Below are 16381 nucleotides of genomic sequence, written 5' to 3' on the forward strand. Positions count from 1 at the left end.
TCGTTCCCGTGAAGGCCACTCAAATTCTGGGATTTATCCGGCGAAAATTAGAGTAAGACAATTGATGGGTTTGAATAAATCCTGCTTGATTGATCTTTTTTCGCATATTATGTTGAGCAGCGCACTCAACACGTACGGGTAAGAGCTTCCGCTAAAGATCGACGAACGGAAAATGATTAATTTTTATTATGCTCTAGCGAGATTTCATTACTGTTGAAGAGTATTATTTAAATGAAACGCGGAATTGCGTTTGATTGGTTGCCGTTGCGCTGTTCTTCCGTTGGTTATTGGAGGGAGCAAGGAAAAGACGTATCTATTTTCTAGCGTTTTTTGTGGTTATTTATTTCCGATCAAATATGTTCATTCCATCCTTAAGAGGTCCGAGCACTCTTGCCCATCTGATAGAGCACAATCAGAAAGGGGGACATAAAAGTCAGCGTTGAAAACACGAAAAACTTGGCCGTAAAAGCGTACGGATTTTTGAGGTTAAACGGCAGCGGATCCTATGGAGAGGATGTATTGGGTAGAAAAAAAGGTAATTATCAGAATTCACCGAACTTACGCGGTATGTGCCGGGGTTGATTGTTGTCTTCTTCATGGCTATTTTATCGGCTGGCTCCCTGCAAAAGCCCCTGGATGAGTCCTCAGATGCCATTTTTCGAAACCAGATTTGATTAGCTTCGTCTGCTGCGTGAAAAAAATCTGCTGAAAATAACGAACAAACTGAGTCAATGCCGCTATGCCTACTATGACGGTAAGAAACACGCGAAAATAGGGTTCCACAGGAGACATCAAAGCACAAAATTAGTCGCGAACAGTGGGTTACAAATTTATTTGAATGAAAAATATATATCCAAAGACAGTGCTTTGGTTATCTATTTCATTTTGCATAACTACAGTGTCGGACAAAACATTAAGACCACTGCTCAAGCAAAAAAAGAAAGTGACAAAACATTGAGAAAAAATAATCCAATTCAGTGCTTCAATTCATTTATAACAATTTATTTGCATTTTTCGAAGAAATTTATAACATCTGTAGTTAAAACAATAGTCATTCATTAAAACATGCGTTTTAAGCAGACTCAGACTCAATTATTGCATGTGACTCAAAAGAAGCTATCGAGCACCGGCACTCGATGTTCTAAATCCTAAATGAAGAAAAAAAAAAGACATTACATCAGGAGTTGCCTGTATTGAACGTAACAGATTGTGACAAACACAGACTACAACAATTATGAAAACGAAGTACATCTAGGAACGATGGTGTAATTTAAAGAAAAAAGTGGGTTCTTTTGTCTTGTTAGCTCATTTGGTTAAGGCCCATTGGCATTTACACCTGAAACAGAAGTGGGTTGAATAGCATACATATTATCTTATCGATACAAATGATAAACTGCATACTTGTGAATTTCAACACATTTTGATTGGTTCGTCACTTTCACTTCCATTTTTGGAAGAATGTCGGGAGTGGGAATCGAACTCGTGACCTTTAGCGTGAGAGGTTACCACTACGTCAGATCGCCTCCCACTGTTCAGTTGGACCATATAATGGAGCAGTAAATACGAGGCTTTCAATATTGTGTTCAGTGTTGCCACATTTTCATCTGAACCAGAAGGGTAAAAAAACTTTCTCATCTGTTCTTTTTCTACAAAAAAAAATCTGTACCATCAAAAATATTCATTGTAGCGAAAAAATCATGGAGCATTGAAAAATACTCATTTATTTACTACGATATATCATATTTACTTACTAAATCTATGTCTACATTTACTTACGTATTAACGCCACCGGGGGCAATTTTTATTATGAATTTATTTTCTGTAATTAAATTTAATCTCAGGTGAATGTAATGAGTAATTTCAAGTAATAATACTCACCAAAAAAAGAGAGAAATTTCTCACGTGGAAGAATATGTACTTTTTTAGGAAATTTTGTAATCTGTACCGTACAGAATCGGTACCAAAAATAACCAAAAAACCTGTACCTTTCCAGATAAATCTGACAACACTAATTGTGTTATTAGCATAAATAGGCCGATGTTTCTTATGCCAAGCAGCAGGGCGTGTGTGGAAGGAGACAGACCGGGATGTCATGTAACGGAAAATAAAAAAATTTTTCAATCACATATAAAAAAAAATTTTTTTTTTCATCGATTTCAGTATTTTTTATTAATAACATAATGTATTTTCTTCAAAAAAATGCCAGTGAATGTTTGAGTAAGGGCCGTGGTCTGCTTTTCGACGCAACTTTGTTGCGATGCTTTCACAAGAACGTTGTACGGCACTTACGTCCATTTTCCGGATACAATTCCGGATTCTTGTAGTCAGTTGCTTCGTGTCCTTGGCCCTCCATTTGTTTTATACACTAGGGCACTGAGTGAGCCAAAGAAATCCTCTATTGGGCGGCACTGGGGCAAGTTTGTTGGGTTACGATCTTTCGGCACGAACGGTATCTTTTTCTCCTCAAGATACGCCAGCGTCTTCTTGGCGTAATGGGAAGACGCCTTGTCCGGCCAGAAGACGTACTTCCCATCCGCGTGATGCTCGTTCAGGAACGGTAGCAGGATTTTATCGAGCCACTCTTCTCGATGGATTTGTTGGTTGATTGCCAGACTCGGCTTAAACCAAGGCTTTGAAATGCCCCGGTCGGAAATGGCGATGTACAACATAACCTTTTTTTCAAACTTGTGCTTGAACTTGTATTTCACTTCAGGCGGTGTGGATGACTTGTCGCTGGAGTAGTAATTATCATTTCCTGGAGTATGCGTTTTGGACAGCGGAAAATAGCTTTCGTCGTCCAGAACGAAAGACATCCCGCGATATTTTTTGGTCATCCACCGACACTGTGATTTAACCGTCTCAATCTGCTCCTCCGTGTACTCCGGCGACCTCGTCTTCTTCCTGCAGACGATTTCTTCCATCTTGAGGGTCCGATGGATCAATACGTGGAAGCAACCATATTTCCGACCGGCGTCACGCAAGCTGGTTGCGTCCTTGTTGTCAAACAGCTTCTTTAACGATGTCTTCCTCTGCTTCGTCATTATCGTCACCGGACGACCACTTCCGACCTTCCGCTCTATGTTCAGGGAACCCAGGATACGATATACCGTACTGACAGGTACATTTTCTTCCTTAAAATGTGCCACCGTGAACTTTTTTCCTTGCTGGAAATGCGTTTCGTAGAACCGTACAATGCGTTCGCGGAGCACGTGCTGTTTCGACGCCATCTTTGCTTTGACTAAATTCAAACTAGCAAAACCAAACACGCCTACTGTTTCTAGGGAGCCCAAAGAGCAATTTTCTTGGAGAAAGAAAATTTTACGCTTTTTATTTGAGTTACTGAAAGGTATTGAAAAAATTCTCATTTTTTATTTAACACCCATTACATCACACATATTTTTTTTGTGGATGCAGTAATTCTATTACAGGGAGGACTCGATTATATACAGTTTTCGATTTCTTTTCATTGTATATAACCGAGTCAAAAAAAATTTTTTTAATAGTTTTTTTTGCATGTATTTTTTGAATAAAAAAGAAGAATTTCATTTTTGATTCATCCCCTCAAAGTCAGAAAACACTTTTCTCATATGAAAAAAAATATTTTATACAGATTCTCTCAGAAGGTGATAGACGATCATATTTGATGAAAAAAATCCTTCTACGTATATGTTCGTATTTCAACAATGACAGAGTTATAGAACTTTTTTTTGTTTCGGACTCTGTTGCCTCAAACTGGTTCTACATTGAAAAGTACGCTACGGAAGACAATTCTGTTACTTTCATTTGAAAGATGAGAAAATTTAGCACAGGATATAGCAGTGGAACATCTAAATTAGTGGATTTCAATAACATTTTGAAATTGAAAAACTTAAAAGTTTATAATTTTAATGTGTTATTATTAATTCTATCCTAAAAAAATATATTCAACTAGATTGTTTCTTTCAATTGAATTGAAGCTCTCTAACTGCTCTACAATTTGTTCTTTGACACCAAATATATCTTTCTTAATTTGGCTGTAATATCGGTATAAACAATTCCTGGTGAAAATTCAAGCAATCTCTTCAACAATCACGATTTTTACTCCAATGCACATGTAATAGCCACTTAAATTTCACCTTAACGTAGAAAGGTTATATTTCTTCTTGAAATAAGTCATATTTGAAATATAAAAAAAAATATTTTTTTCCAAACTGTATATAATCGAGTCCAAAATTGTATATAATCGAATCACATATAATCGAGTCTGTATATAATCGAGTCCGACCTGTGTAACACACAAAGATCATTAATTCATGATCCTCAGATTTGAACTCACGTTCGTTCGTTTAGTGAGCGATGAAGTCTTTAGGCTACAAAAACCTTTCAAAAACCCGATAAGAAGAAGGTTATTAAAAATGATTTTATTTATATTATTTTTTTGATAGTGGTGTAAAATTTGAAAATCCGTGAGCTAGCTAATCATTGAGTTCGCGTGAGAAAAAATGAAATTGTACGTGGTTCATTATGGAGCTGCTAAATTAATTCATACGTACAAAGTGTTCCAAATTTGATCGAACGAAAATGGGATTCTCACAGAATCCAGAGCGAAGCATGATGTGGACGAAAAGTTCGAGTTTCCTTTCCAAACAAGACCATGGCCTTGAAGATATGCCAGCAAAAGTGTCTAGAAAAGGTATCTAGTTGTCAATCGGAACGCACAACGGCCCCTGGTAGTTTTAGCCAGATTTCGTAAAATACCGCAAATGATAAGAAATACTTCAACAGTATCGTGACATTTTATGGACTTCATTGAACATGATTGCCCTCTGAATTTGATCATACATTATGTTTATAATTTTTTCAAAGAAAGTTCGATTAGTAACCTTCAATATTTTGACTAAGCAATATCGGGTTAAATAACTTCAATAATCAGGTCCGATGTCGATATTTGTTCATAGAATTTTTTTCAAAAGTTACAAAATCATTAAATAATGAATGTTGACATAGGACTTCGTCTACACAAATTAATAGGAAATGTCCAAACCATTTTTTTTTGCTTTAGACATATATTATGGAATAAAGAATAATGTAAACAATATAACGCATAAAATAGTTAGGTTTTTCCGATATCATTCGCAGCTTATAACATCCCACACTCTAACAAGTAACATTTTGCATGCAAGTTAATTTGTTAAATTTGAGTTGATTTGGAATTATTGCTGGTGTGCCGATTGCTCACACCATACAGTGGAAGAATTATGTACAATTAAATATGCGTTCGCTGAATTCTACAAGGGACTGTGCTCAAGTCACGTTGTATCGAGTGAGTAATATGTATTGTTTTGCTCTGTGGGTTTAATTTTTCACAATAATTAAGATTCGGCAGTCATCCAGCACAACGATGGCGATGGCGAAGGCATCCAAAATTGTCTTCCTCAAGGAGTTAGGATTAAGTTTTTTTTAAATTGCCCCTTTCCAAGCAAAGAGGCGAATTAACAAGCTCAGAACCTCTTTGATTCGATTGTCTTCCTCTCTCTCTACCTCATTTTCTCTCTCTAACTCTCTATCTCTCTCTGGCTATGGCTATATACATTTCATGCCAAACCTATTAAGTGGTCCTCAGATTTTCGTAGAAAGTGGTAGTTTTGTTCTTTATCGCAAAACATTGTACTCGTATTTTTTTTCATCCCATTTCCATTTCCATTTTTGGATGGTCCGAAAAATCAACTGTTTCCAAAAATGTTTTTTTCAAAAATTCATAACTTTTAAACTGTTCGACTGATTCAGATGATTGATATATCAAATTGAAGCTATATAGATCACTTTCACTTGCAGAAAAAAAAGGATTTTGTTTTCGTAAATATTGATTATGTTTGTTCTTCACAGTTTACATGGTCTCAGGACCAAGGCCGCTATATTTTTCTTGAAATCTGAGGGTTTTTTTTTACATAACATATCCTAAAATCAGATAAAATCGATTTCGAAATCTATCGATTTCCAATAAGCCAATTTACACGCTTGTGTGAATTTAGAAATGTTTCCGTTCTTTTAGGAGATCGTTATCCGATTGATCAGTCAAATTAGTTTCCGGGTTAAAAGTGACAAAGGGGGGGCTGCCATATAAATGAACCTCAAATTTCTGCATTACTCGAGAATTAATCAAGCAAATAAAACCAAATTTGGCATGTGGAGGTTTTAGGGTGCAATAAATATTTTTTCACTCCATTCCCATCTTTAAGGGGGAGATGCCATACAAATGGAAGACGAATTTCTGCATAATCCGAAAACTGATCAAGCAAATGGAGCCACATTCGTCATGCGAATGTTTTAGGGGACACGAAACGTTTCCATGGTGAAGAGACACTGCCCCCTCTCTCTGTGGAAGGGGGTTGTTACTGCCATACAAATGAAACATACATTTCTGCATAATTCAAGAACTAATCAAGCAAACTGAACCAAATTTGGCATGTGGAGGTTTTAGGGGGCAAGAAACATTTCTAAAGTGGTTCAACACTCCTCCCACCTTTCTGAGGGGGGGGGGGGTGGTTTGGTGGAATGTTTCTATGATGGTATGATTCCTCTGGAATGGAGAGAGGGTCCCATAAAAATATTACAAATATTTCATCCAAAAATATTCCAAGCAAACATGACAATTGAAAATTTTCGGAAAACTCTGAAGGGAAAAGGGAAAATTTGGAAAATTAAATTCCCATATGTTCTCCAATTATAAAGTGACAAGTGCTGTTAAATGGGGGTCTCCGTAGCCACATTGGTTGCGCGTTCGCTTAGTAAGCGATCGATCGTGAGTTCAAAACTCAGGACCCTCATTGATCATCTTTGTGTTGTTACTGAATAACTACGTCCACGTAACAATAAGATCGATTCATCCATACAACTGCTCTGCTCTGCAAGACACATCGGGCTGCTGTTCTATAAATAACTCAACAATGATCAATCAACTGTCTCCGCTGTCCGGTGGTCCATCTGGATAATGGAAGAACAGATAGAATAACTCTTACGCCTAAATGGCTACTGTGTGAATGTACCATATGTAATGGTATAGAAGGAATACTGGCGAACGGCAACTGTGTAATGTGCTAATAATAGATATGATAACCATGTGACATGTACACGATTAAAATTCGGCTCTGTTACAGCTGAAATGCTAATGAGCCTTAAATAAATAAATGGGAAAAAAAAGTGCTGTTAGTCCATTTGATTTTGGCGCTAGCGTGATTGATCTTTGTTCGAAACTGGAAGTGGATTTTAATGTGATGGAACGCACTCCTATATCTTCTATCTATAATAAAGTATCGCCGAATATATTGATACGAGCAGAACTCGAGGAAGGAATTGTCCGATTTTGGGCTGTCTTCATTCTATCATATTTTCTGTATAAAACTTCTGTATAAACGGAGAAACATGTTATTTGTAAGTGTTTGAAAAATCTTGAACGAGAATTGTGTCTGAAAATAATCTGATATTATAATGATGAGTTTTGTTAGAAATACTAGGAATTTTATAATAAAAGGTAAATTCGACGGGGTCGATTAGAAGATCAATCAATAAACAGTTCTGCGATTGGACCCATAAACTTGCTCATAGTAAGAAAACGTGAAACGTGGTATTGATAACAAAAAACGAATGTTGGGCGGAACAAAGTTTGCCGGGTCAGCTAGTAAATGATAAATTCCAAATTAACTTTCTGCTTTAACCCTAATACAACTGAAAATTGAAGAGAGAGAGAGAGAGAGAGAGAGAGAAGGAAAGAGAAATAGAAAGATAAAGAGAATGCGAGAGAAAGAGAGAGAAGGAAAGATAGAGAGAATGTGAGAAAAAGATAGAGAGAATGCGAGAGAATGTGAGAGATAGAGAGAGAGAAAGATAGAGAGAATGTGAGAGATAGAGAGAGAAAGATAGAGAGAATGCGAGAGATAGAGAGAAAGAAAGAAAGAGAAAGATAGAGAGAATGTGAGAGATATAGAGAGAAAGATAGAGAGAATGCGAGAGACAGAGAGAGAAAGAGAAAGATAGAGAGAATGCGAGAGACAGAGAGAGAGAGAAAGTGAAAGATAGAGAGAATGTGAGAGATAGAGAGAGAGAAAGATAGAGAGAATGCGAGAGATAGAGAGAGAGAAAGATAGAGAGAATGCGAGAGATAGAGAAAGAGAGAGAGAGAGATAGAGAGAATGCGAGAGAAAGATAGAGAAAGAAATATAGAGAGAATGCGAGAGAAAGAGAGAGAGAAACATTTCCTACTCGTTTTTTGTAACATTAATATGCTTCACGCTATTGAAATTACAAAAACTTACTGAGAGGAAATACGGCTTAATATGCTAAATGATCACAGAATTACATTACATGGACAACTGCATCCAAAATACGTAGAAGCTCTATACATTGACTTCAGTGGAGCTTCGAATTCCATTGCTGCCCCAAATGCAAGCCACTAAAAATAAAATTGAACATGAGCCTTGAATGACATTTAGGTTATCCCAAATTTATTCTAAGTACCAGGTAATCGCGAAAATGCGGCATACTGCCCCCACTCGCTAGATTCACCTGATTTTATTGAGATGATCTCCGTTGATGTACAAGGCTAACTATTTGAGAAAAAATGTTTTAAGATTTCGGAAGTTCGTAACGTAATGGAAAATATGTTAATGCTTTTTCAAAAACAATGGTATGCAAGTGGGCTAAAAAGTTTCACTGTGATCATTCAAACCTTGAATTTTGGGTGTAGTACCACCCAAAAAGGTGGTACTACAGAAAAGAAGATTAATTCAGTACATGATATGGATATGGATGGCAAACGATTGACGAAGCGTGAAATTGCTGTTACATGTTACATAAGGTTACAATAAGGTCTTTGAAAGCTATTGACAAAATAGACGTTGCATTCGTTCTCTTGAAAGCATACTCACTTTCGAGTCAGGCTATTGTGGTACTACTACGACCCTGAACTGCGACAAAAAATTGCAGAGTGAACTCAGACTCAGTTGTTTAGTTCCGAAGCAAGCAAGGCGGTCGGAATCGTCCAACAAGGTTATGGCATCAGTTTTCGGAAGGATTTTCATTAGTTTCGTTAACTTCAAATCGGTGAACGAAAGAAATTGTGAATGAATTGTGTATAACTGAATGAAAAAAAACGTTTTGGCTTTGCAGAATACCCGAATATCATTACAACGTATCTTTTTGTACCAGCTATGTTGTGAAAGTTAAAATGCTCGATTTATAGTATGAGCATTTGAAACATCCATCCAAATTTGACTCCCTTCGAATTTCTTCTGCTCCCAACACTTCAATAACTTCAACGCGGAAAACATTGTCATCAAATGAAGAAGAAGTTGTCGCTGCGGTAGGAACGGGTGTTTTGAAGGCTCCAGAAAAAATCACTTTAGGAATAAAGTACAGTAATTGAAGAATCTGGCGAAGGTGTATTGAACTAAACAGAGAATATACTGGAGAATAAAATTATTTTTAAGCCATAAATTTATTTGTTTCGTCATATTCGCAAAACTACTATATCGGAAACAAGTTTCAATCATTCACTTCATATTAAAATTTGTGGTATGAGTGCATATAATGATACACATGGATACACATTAGCGTGCCAATAAAAATTGTCATCCCGAGTTTCAAACAATTACCCCATAAAGATATTCACCACCTCGAAAAAACACCCTATGCAAAATATCAGCTCAATCGGACTTTAGGGAGAGTGGCGGAAAGCGGTCAAAGTTTGAGTTTTTTTGAAAAACGAAAAATCCCCGAAAATCGAAATTTAAAACAATTTTTTGATGCCAAATGTCTTAAAATTGCATTACTCGTTGAGATTTACAGTTATCTCGAATCTTTTTTTTTTGTCAAAAAAAATGTTTTTTCGGCGCTTAGGGGCTGTCCACATACCACGTGGACAATTTTAGGGGGGTAGGGGGTATGAAAATGTCCACGCTTGTCCACGAAGAGGGGGTAGGGGGTATAGGTATTTTTTCTAATATAATCACAACTTTCCGCCTAACGTAAGTATTCCGTATTTATGAATAAACGAATTGAGCTGCCTGAGAGTGCTTCATATATCATTGAACTTCTGTAATAATACTGTAATGTAATTCACTGAAATCTATATTCTAAAAATAACTCGTGTAAACTGTGAGCGACCGAGATATTTTGTATGATCCTATAACTATTACATATGTTTTTTTGATCAAATACAATTTTCCTTTTCACTGTATATAATCGAGTCGAAAAAAAATATTTTTTTATTCGTTTTTTTTCGCATGTATTTTTCGTTTTTTGAATATTTTTATTGAATTTGGTTTTTGATTCATCTCCTTAAAGTAAGTGAAATAGTGAAGTTAATAATTTTTAATATTTTATTATTAATTTCATCGTAAAAATTTATATTGAACTAGATTTTTTCTTTGACACCCAACTTCTATCTTTCATAATTTGACTGCAATATCGATATAAACTATTTTTGGTGAAAATTCAAGCAAAATCTTCAAAAATCACGATTTTTACCCCACTGTACGTGTAATAGCCACTTAAATTGCATTTTAACGTTGAAAGGTTACATTTCTTCTTGAAATAAGTCATATTTGAAATATAAAAAAAATATATTTTTTTCCAAACTGTACATAATCAAGTCCAAAATTGTATATAATCGAATCACATATAATCGAGTTCGTATATAATCGAGTCCGACCTGTATTGGAATCCCGTCAATTTCTAGGAATTAATATTTCATTTGCTTGAAACGATCCATGCACCACTAGTCGTCAAACTTGAATCAATTGACCCAGTATTCTATTTTTTTCAGAAAATTTCGCATAGATTGCAGTTGTAAAACATTTGAATTGATTGATTGAAGTGCCTTTTAGAAGTGGAAAAATACTTAAAATTTTTCGTTTTTTAAGGGTATTATTACAACAAAATTAAAGCTCTCCAATCCTTCTACAATTCCTTCCTCGACACCACAATGTTATTCCTATTGTTATCTTTCACTATTTAAAATGTTCTACAACAGAATATTATGGAAAATTTTCTCATCTTTCAAATGAATTCAATTAAATTGTTCTATGTGGCGTACTTTTGAATTGGGATCAATTTCATGCAAAAACTGGTCTCAAGAAATGTTCAACTTTCATAGTTGAGATTTGAGCTCGATTTCATAGTTGGGAATCAATGAATCGTGAGTTTTCTGATGTAATGCTTCCCCGCGAGCACTTTGGGAGCCATCTAGACACTCAATGCAGAATGGTCTATAAGGATTTGAAAAATAATAAAATATCTTAATACGCTTTCAATACCCTCTGAAAATTCTCCGAACTATGGCGGAAAAGATTTTGAATTGCGCTACCGAGTAAAGGTGAATCATAAATCCAGAGATTAGCAGTGATCGATCATATTCCGGAGTGGGCAAAGATTTTTTTTTATCTAAAATTTCTGATCTGATTGAGTAACACTGTAACTCTGCCATAAAACAATGCAAAACAATGCTTCTCTGTAGTAAAATGTTCTACTGGAATTACATATGAATCAAATGGAAGCAAATTAATCAAGTTGATTGGATTATTACTGGCGTCTATGTGATATCAACGTTTTTTTTTTTGCAAGTGTTTAGAAAATCGTTTCCATTTATCCATTTATTTTTATTCGATTGGCGATTGGCAATTACAATTAGTAAAGCGGAAATTCAATCTTTGAAGTTGTGTAGTTTATATTCAGATGCGAATTGTTCCTCATCTGGTCAACTGTAAATTGCGTGTTTCCGTGTTAGCAAAACCAGATAGCCTTTATATATTCGCTTATAATGGAAAAACAAAAAATATCTTATACTCACAAGTATTTCAAAATTAACCTCATATGAAGCATGTGCTTTGTTATTCTACCCATTTCTCTACCATACAAAAACAATGGGCCACAACTGGTACAGGGTACAACTAGTGAAATTTGAAATAAAAACAACCTAAGGGGGGACCCCGGTCTGGAAAATCGAAAAAATCGAATTTTTGTTTTTTTTTTGCATTTTTGGGAAGCTTATGCCCCTTTTAGAAATTTGATTTCGTTGGAAAGTTACAGCCAAATGTATGACTTCACCTCAAGGGATATAGTGTTACTGTACGAATTTTGAAACGCGTTTTTCTCGATACCGTGTTTTTTCATCTGGTGGTATCAATATCTTAGCATCTATTCGACCGATGTGGCTGAAATTTTTTATCAGCCTTTAAAAATGAATTATCTAAAGCGTTACATAGCCGTTTTTTGATTTTTTGATCTCATTTTTTCGATTTTTTATGAGCTTCTAAACAGCGATTTTTTATAAAAAATAACTCATTTTTATCAAAAATGGCCGCCATTTCGACAATTTTTCGAATTTTTAAAAACCCCTATGTAACGCTTTAGGTATTGTCCTAATGTTTCAAAATATTCATTGAAATTTGTTCTACGACACCCCGTTGCTTCGGAACCAATACCACCAGCAAGGTACCAATCTTCAGACAGCATCTACGCATCCAGCTGTCAACAGCGTAATAATCATACATCTATACATCAATACATCTACAAATATACCTTAAATAATAACTAAATTACCCGAGCTCATCGCTTTATTCGTAACATTCGGAAAAAATCCAAAAAAATTATTGTTTTCCGACTTCCCAGACAGGAAAAAAATGGAATTTAGGTGCAAATCAGTTCTTTCATTAATTATTTTGATTATAAAAGGAAAAATGTCCACGTGACCAAGGGGGGGGGGGGGGTAGGAGTATGAAAATGTCCACGCTTGTCCACGGAGGGGAGGGGGGAGTCTAAAACTGTGCTTTTTCTGTCCACGTGGTATGTGGACAGCCCCTTAGTCGTTTTTCCGTCTGAAAAATCGATTCTTGAAAAACATTTTTTTTTTTTGAGAGAACTGTAAATTTCAACGTGTCATGCAATTTTAAGACATTTAGCACTGATTTTTTTTTTAAACTTAGATTTCCGGTGATTTTTTGGTTTTCAAAAAACTCAAATTTCAACGTCTGCGACACCAGCAAATGAAGTCCGAATGAGCTAATATTTTGCATAGGGTATATTATTGTGCAAATCAACATTTCGTAGCAAGTTCCGAATGAAAAATCGAGATAACTATTTTTATTTGCACCCTTAACCATACTTTCCGTTTCGTATGCCGAAAAAACTTAGTCCTAGAGTACCGATTTTTGACAAAAAAAAAATTCGAGATGACACTGGATCTCGACGTTTCATGCCATTTTAAGACATTTGACATCAAATTTTTTCTTCGAAAGCCCTGATTTCCGTTACTCCCCCGTTGGGTGATTTTTCCATTTTCAAAAAACTCAAACTTTGACCGATCTGCGCCATTCTCCCTTAATTTCGATTGAGCTGATATTTTGCATAGGGTGTTTTTTCGAGATGGTGAACATTTTTAATGGGGTAACTTTTTGATACTCGGGATGACCATTTTCATTGGCGCGCTAATACACATACACATTTTGTTTTATATTTTTATGATACAATCGCTATAAGTACACAAGACTCGCTCAAATATGAATTTCTATGCACTCGACCGTAATATCGTTTTTGGGCGCTCGCCATCGATGCGGCGTATGCGAGAGTCCCAAGTAGAACGCGTGATATAACATACCTCGCGTTGGCATGTGCTTTTCTCTTATGCGTTGTGGTTCGAACTCGGCCTCTCTTCGGCCTAGCATTTGTGTCGAGACCTTGAAGGGATGTATGACATAACTAGAATGGAAGAACGGATTCTAGATCCTTTTATATAATACACCTACGATGGATACAGCACATAGTGCATAATGTGAGCTAGACCAATTATGCAATAACGTAGTGTAATCGTTGCTGTCATTGCCCGATTGGTCATCAGGTTGAAAATAAACCTGACCGGCACCATATGGGTTCTTTCGATGGCAGACAGACGCACAGCTAAAAGGATTGCCGTCGATCTGAGCAAACGAACTTTTCCAATCGCATATTTGTCCGACGGGATTTTGGTTTTTTGTCGAATGTGACCGTTGTACAGATTTTCGCATATTTGTTCTGTCGAAAAAAAAAGAAAACATATTAACGATATTTGTTGAGAAAATAAGCACGTTCTATTGACGCGTGGGACATCATTTTACACTACCGCACAGTGCATGTTATGTATGTCACTGTCTTCCTTGGCACGTTTTACTCAAAGAGAGATCGGCGACGCAGATTTGAGATGTGTAGAGTGTCGACGGAGTAACATATCTATTACACATGGATGAAATGTAGGTTGGCGAAGTTAAATTAGAAATTTATTTTCTAAGCAGAAAAACCTTGACCGTGCGTGCGCGTCCGTTGGACTGACAACTTTGATCGCTTAATATGAATATCTCGACGAAGAAAACATGTAACAAGTTCTTATCTATGATTTTATTTCCAGGAACATAACCCGGCCAAACTGGCTGCCTCACAATGTGGGGCCAGGACCCCCCTGAGTCCTGTGACGCAGGCGACAATCCAGAAGCACCTGCCAGGGCTACCAACGCGACGGTTGCTGATGCAGCAAGCCTACAGTGCTACCAATCAGCTTCAGCACAACAAAGTGGAAAAACGAGACGTGGGGTGCTGCACAGGTAAGCACATAACATTAGTGATGAAAATAAAATGGCATAGAAAGCGATAGTAGTTAGTTGTATGTAGCGCTCGAGCTACTGCCGCGAAATAACGTGTGTTTTCACGCGACACAAATGAGCCACAGCTGCTGCCGCACCGCGCCGTGCCGTACATTGGGTCGTGGTATTTAGACGGCCTTGATCCACGATTCGCTTGCGGCACATTGCGTGATTTTAGACAATAAATCTGTCGCGAGGATTCAATGAGTGATTCTTGACGTGTGCGTCATGTTCATTAGGTTTCAGCGCTGATTATCAGCGCCAGTGAAAATAACGTCAAATGGCAAATTTGCTTTTGTGTTCTGTAGGAATCAAAGATGTCGATGAAAAAATTTGTAGGTAGTTTGTAGGTACAATGCTCTCAGCAAAATTTCACAATTCTGAACAGTTTTGTAATTTTATGATAAAACATTAGATCTCTGATCTTGAAATATCTCACCTACATATTTTGTTTTAGTATAATCAATGGATAAAAAATTAGGAGAAGGGAAAACTCTTGCTTATTATATTTTAAAATCTTTATAGCTTCAGATGATGTATTTATTTCTGTCCGATGATTATCTTGGCAAAGAAAAAAAAAGTTTTCTCTGCAATTTGAATTAAGTACCAAGTAATTTGAAAAATATACTGTCACTTTTCCAATATTACAGCAAGCATCTATGTTGTTGATGTGCTCCCGTGGCCGAGTGGTTAGCGTTCCACACTATCATGCCAGGGGTTCGGGTTCGATTCCCGTTCTAGCCGGGGGATTTTTCATCAAAGAAAATTCTTCCGACTTGCACTGTGGTCACGCGTATTCTAGAACTTGCCACTCCAGAGTACATTCAAGGCGTGTTATTCGGTGTAGAATTCTCAACAAAGTACTACTAATAAAATTGACGCAAGTAATGCTACGTTGAGATGGCAAAAGTTCCACTGGAACGTTAGTGCCATCCAAGAAGAAGATCTATGTTGTCTAGGGTGGTAATGGATGTATGGAAAAAATGTCATCATCGAATTTCAATAATCGACCATGTAAATTTTGTTAATTGGCCCAAAAAATGGCCTGTGCAAAGTTTCAGCTCAATCGGACATGATTTAGAGGTGTCTCAAAGCGCTCAAAGTTTTGATTTCTTGATCCTCGAAAATCTTCCAGGGTGGGGGGGGTCTTCGTACTACATGAAATTTGGGAAATCGAAATTTGTTTTTCGATGCCAAATGACTTAAAAATGCATAAAACGTTGAGATCTGGTGTCATCTCGAAAAAAAAAATTTTGGCCGAAAATCAGTCTTCTGGGACTGTGGCAATAAATGAGAAAAAAATAATCATCGAATTTAAAGAACCGACCATGTACATTTTGTTTATTGGGCCAAAAAAAATTACCAGAATTTTCTTGTTCCGTGAAATCAAAACAAACATTTTTACGCGCTGACTCAATCGGTCCAAAAACACTGATTTTTAGAAAAAAATATCGCCAGAATTACACGTCAGGTAATCAAATAGGGATAATCAAGTGTAGTGGTGTTGAAAACTAAACTGATTTTTTTTTTCGTATAGCTTTGAGCATTTAAACTCACACCATGCTTTTTTTTCAATCCTGGGGTAAGTTGAAACCAGTAGAAATCGACTATATTTTAAACATTGCTCCAGATGCCGGATGTTACTTGTCGATGATTGCTATTTGAATGAATGATAATAAATTAACAAAAAATGAATCATTCATATTTCGTTCCTCAGTATGTTCTACATAATTTAT

General features: G+C 36.4%; 2 protein-coding genes across 2 annotated transcripts in view; one reads left to right on the forward strand and one right to left on the reverse strand.

The window, feature by feature from the left end:
- LOC129779888 (trafficking kinesin-binding protein milt) overlaps positions 1 to 16381 on the forward strand; it is a 298718-nt gene that overhangs the window by 43147 nt on the left and 239190 nt on the right. Inside the window, exon 3 of the mRNA XM_055787636.1 lies at positions 14414 to 14606. Coding sequence (XP_055643611.1) covers positions 14531 to 14606 — 76 coding nt within the window. The 5' untranslated portion in view covers positions 14414 to 14530. The remainder of the gene's footprint in view (positions 1 to 14413; positions 14607 to 16381) is intronic.
- Positions 329 to 721, reverse strand: LOC129779891 (uncharacterized). The gene is made up of 2 exons (XM_055787650.1): positions 563 to 721; positions 329 to 503 (listed from the first exon to the last, which is right to left on the reverse strand). The coding sequence occupies exons 1-2, from the start codon at positions 653 to 655 to the stop codon at positions 372 to 374; spliced, it is 225 nt and encodes a 74-aa protein (XP_055643625.1). The 5' UTR covers positions 656 to 721; the 3' UTR covers positions 329 to 371.

The sequence above is a fragment of the Toxorhynchites rutilus genome, chromosome 3 (genome assembly GCF_029784135.1).
Source record: "Toxorhynchites rutilus septentrionalis strain SRP chromosome 3, ASM2978413v1, whole genome shotgun sequence".
Classification (NCBI taxonomy): domain Eukaryota; kingdom Metazoa; phylum Arthropoda; class Insecta; order Diptera; family Culicidae; genus Toxorhynchites; species Toxorhynchites rutilus.

Bases quoted from the DNA above. Each gene is read 5' to 3' on its own strand.
- LOC129779891 (XM_055787650.1), bottom strand. From the start codon at position 655: ATGGCATCTGAGGACTCATCCAGGGGCTTTTGCAGGGAGCCAGCCGAT. The intron at 504-562 runs GTAAGTTCGGTG...TCCTCTCCATAG, and splicing joins TCAACCCCGGCACATACCGC to GATCCGCTGCCGTTTAACCT.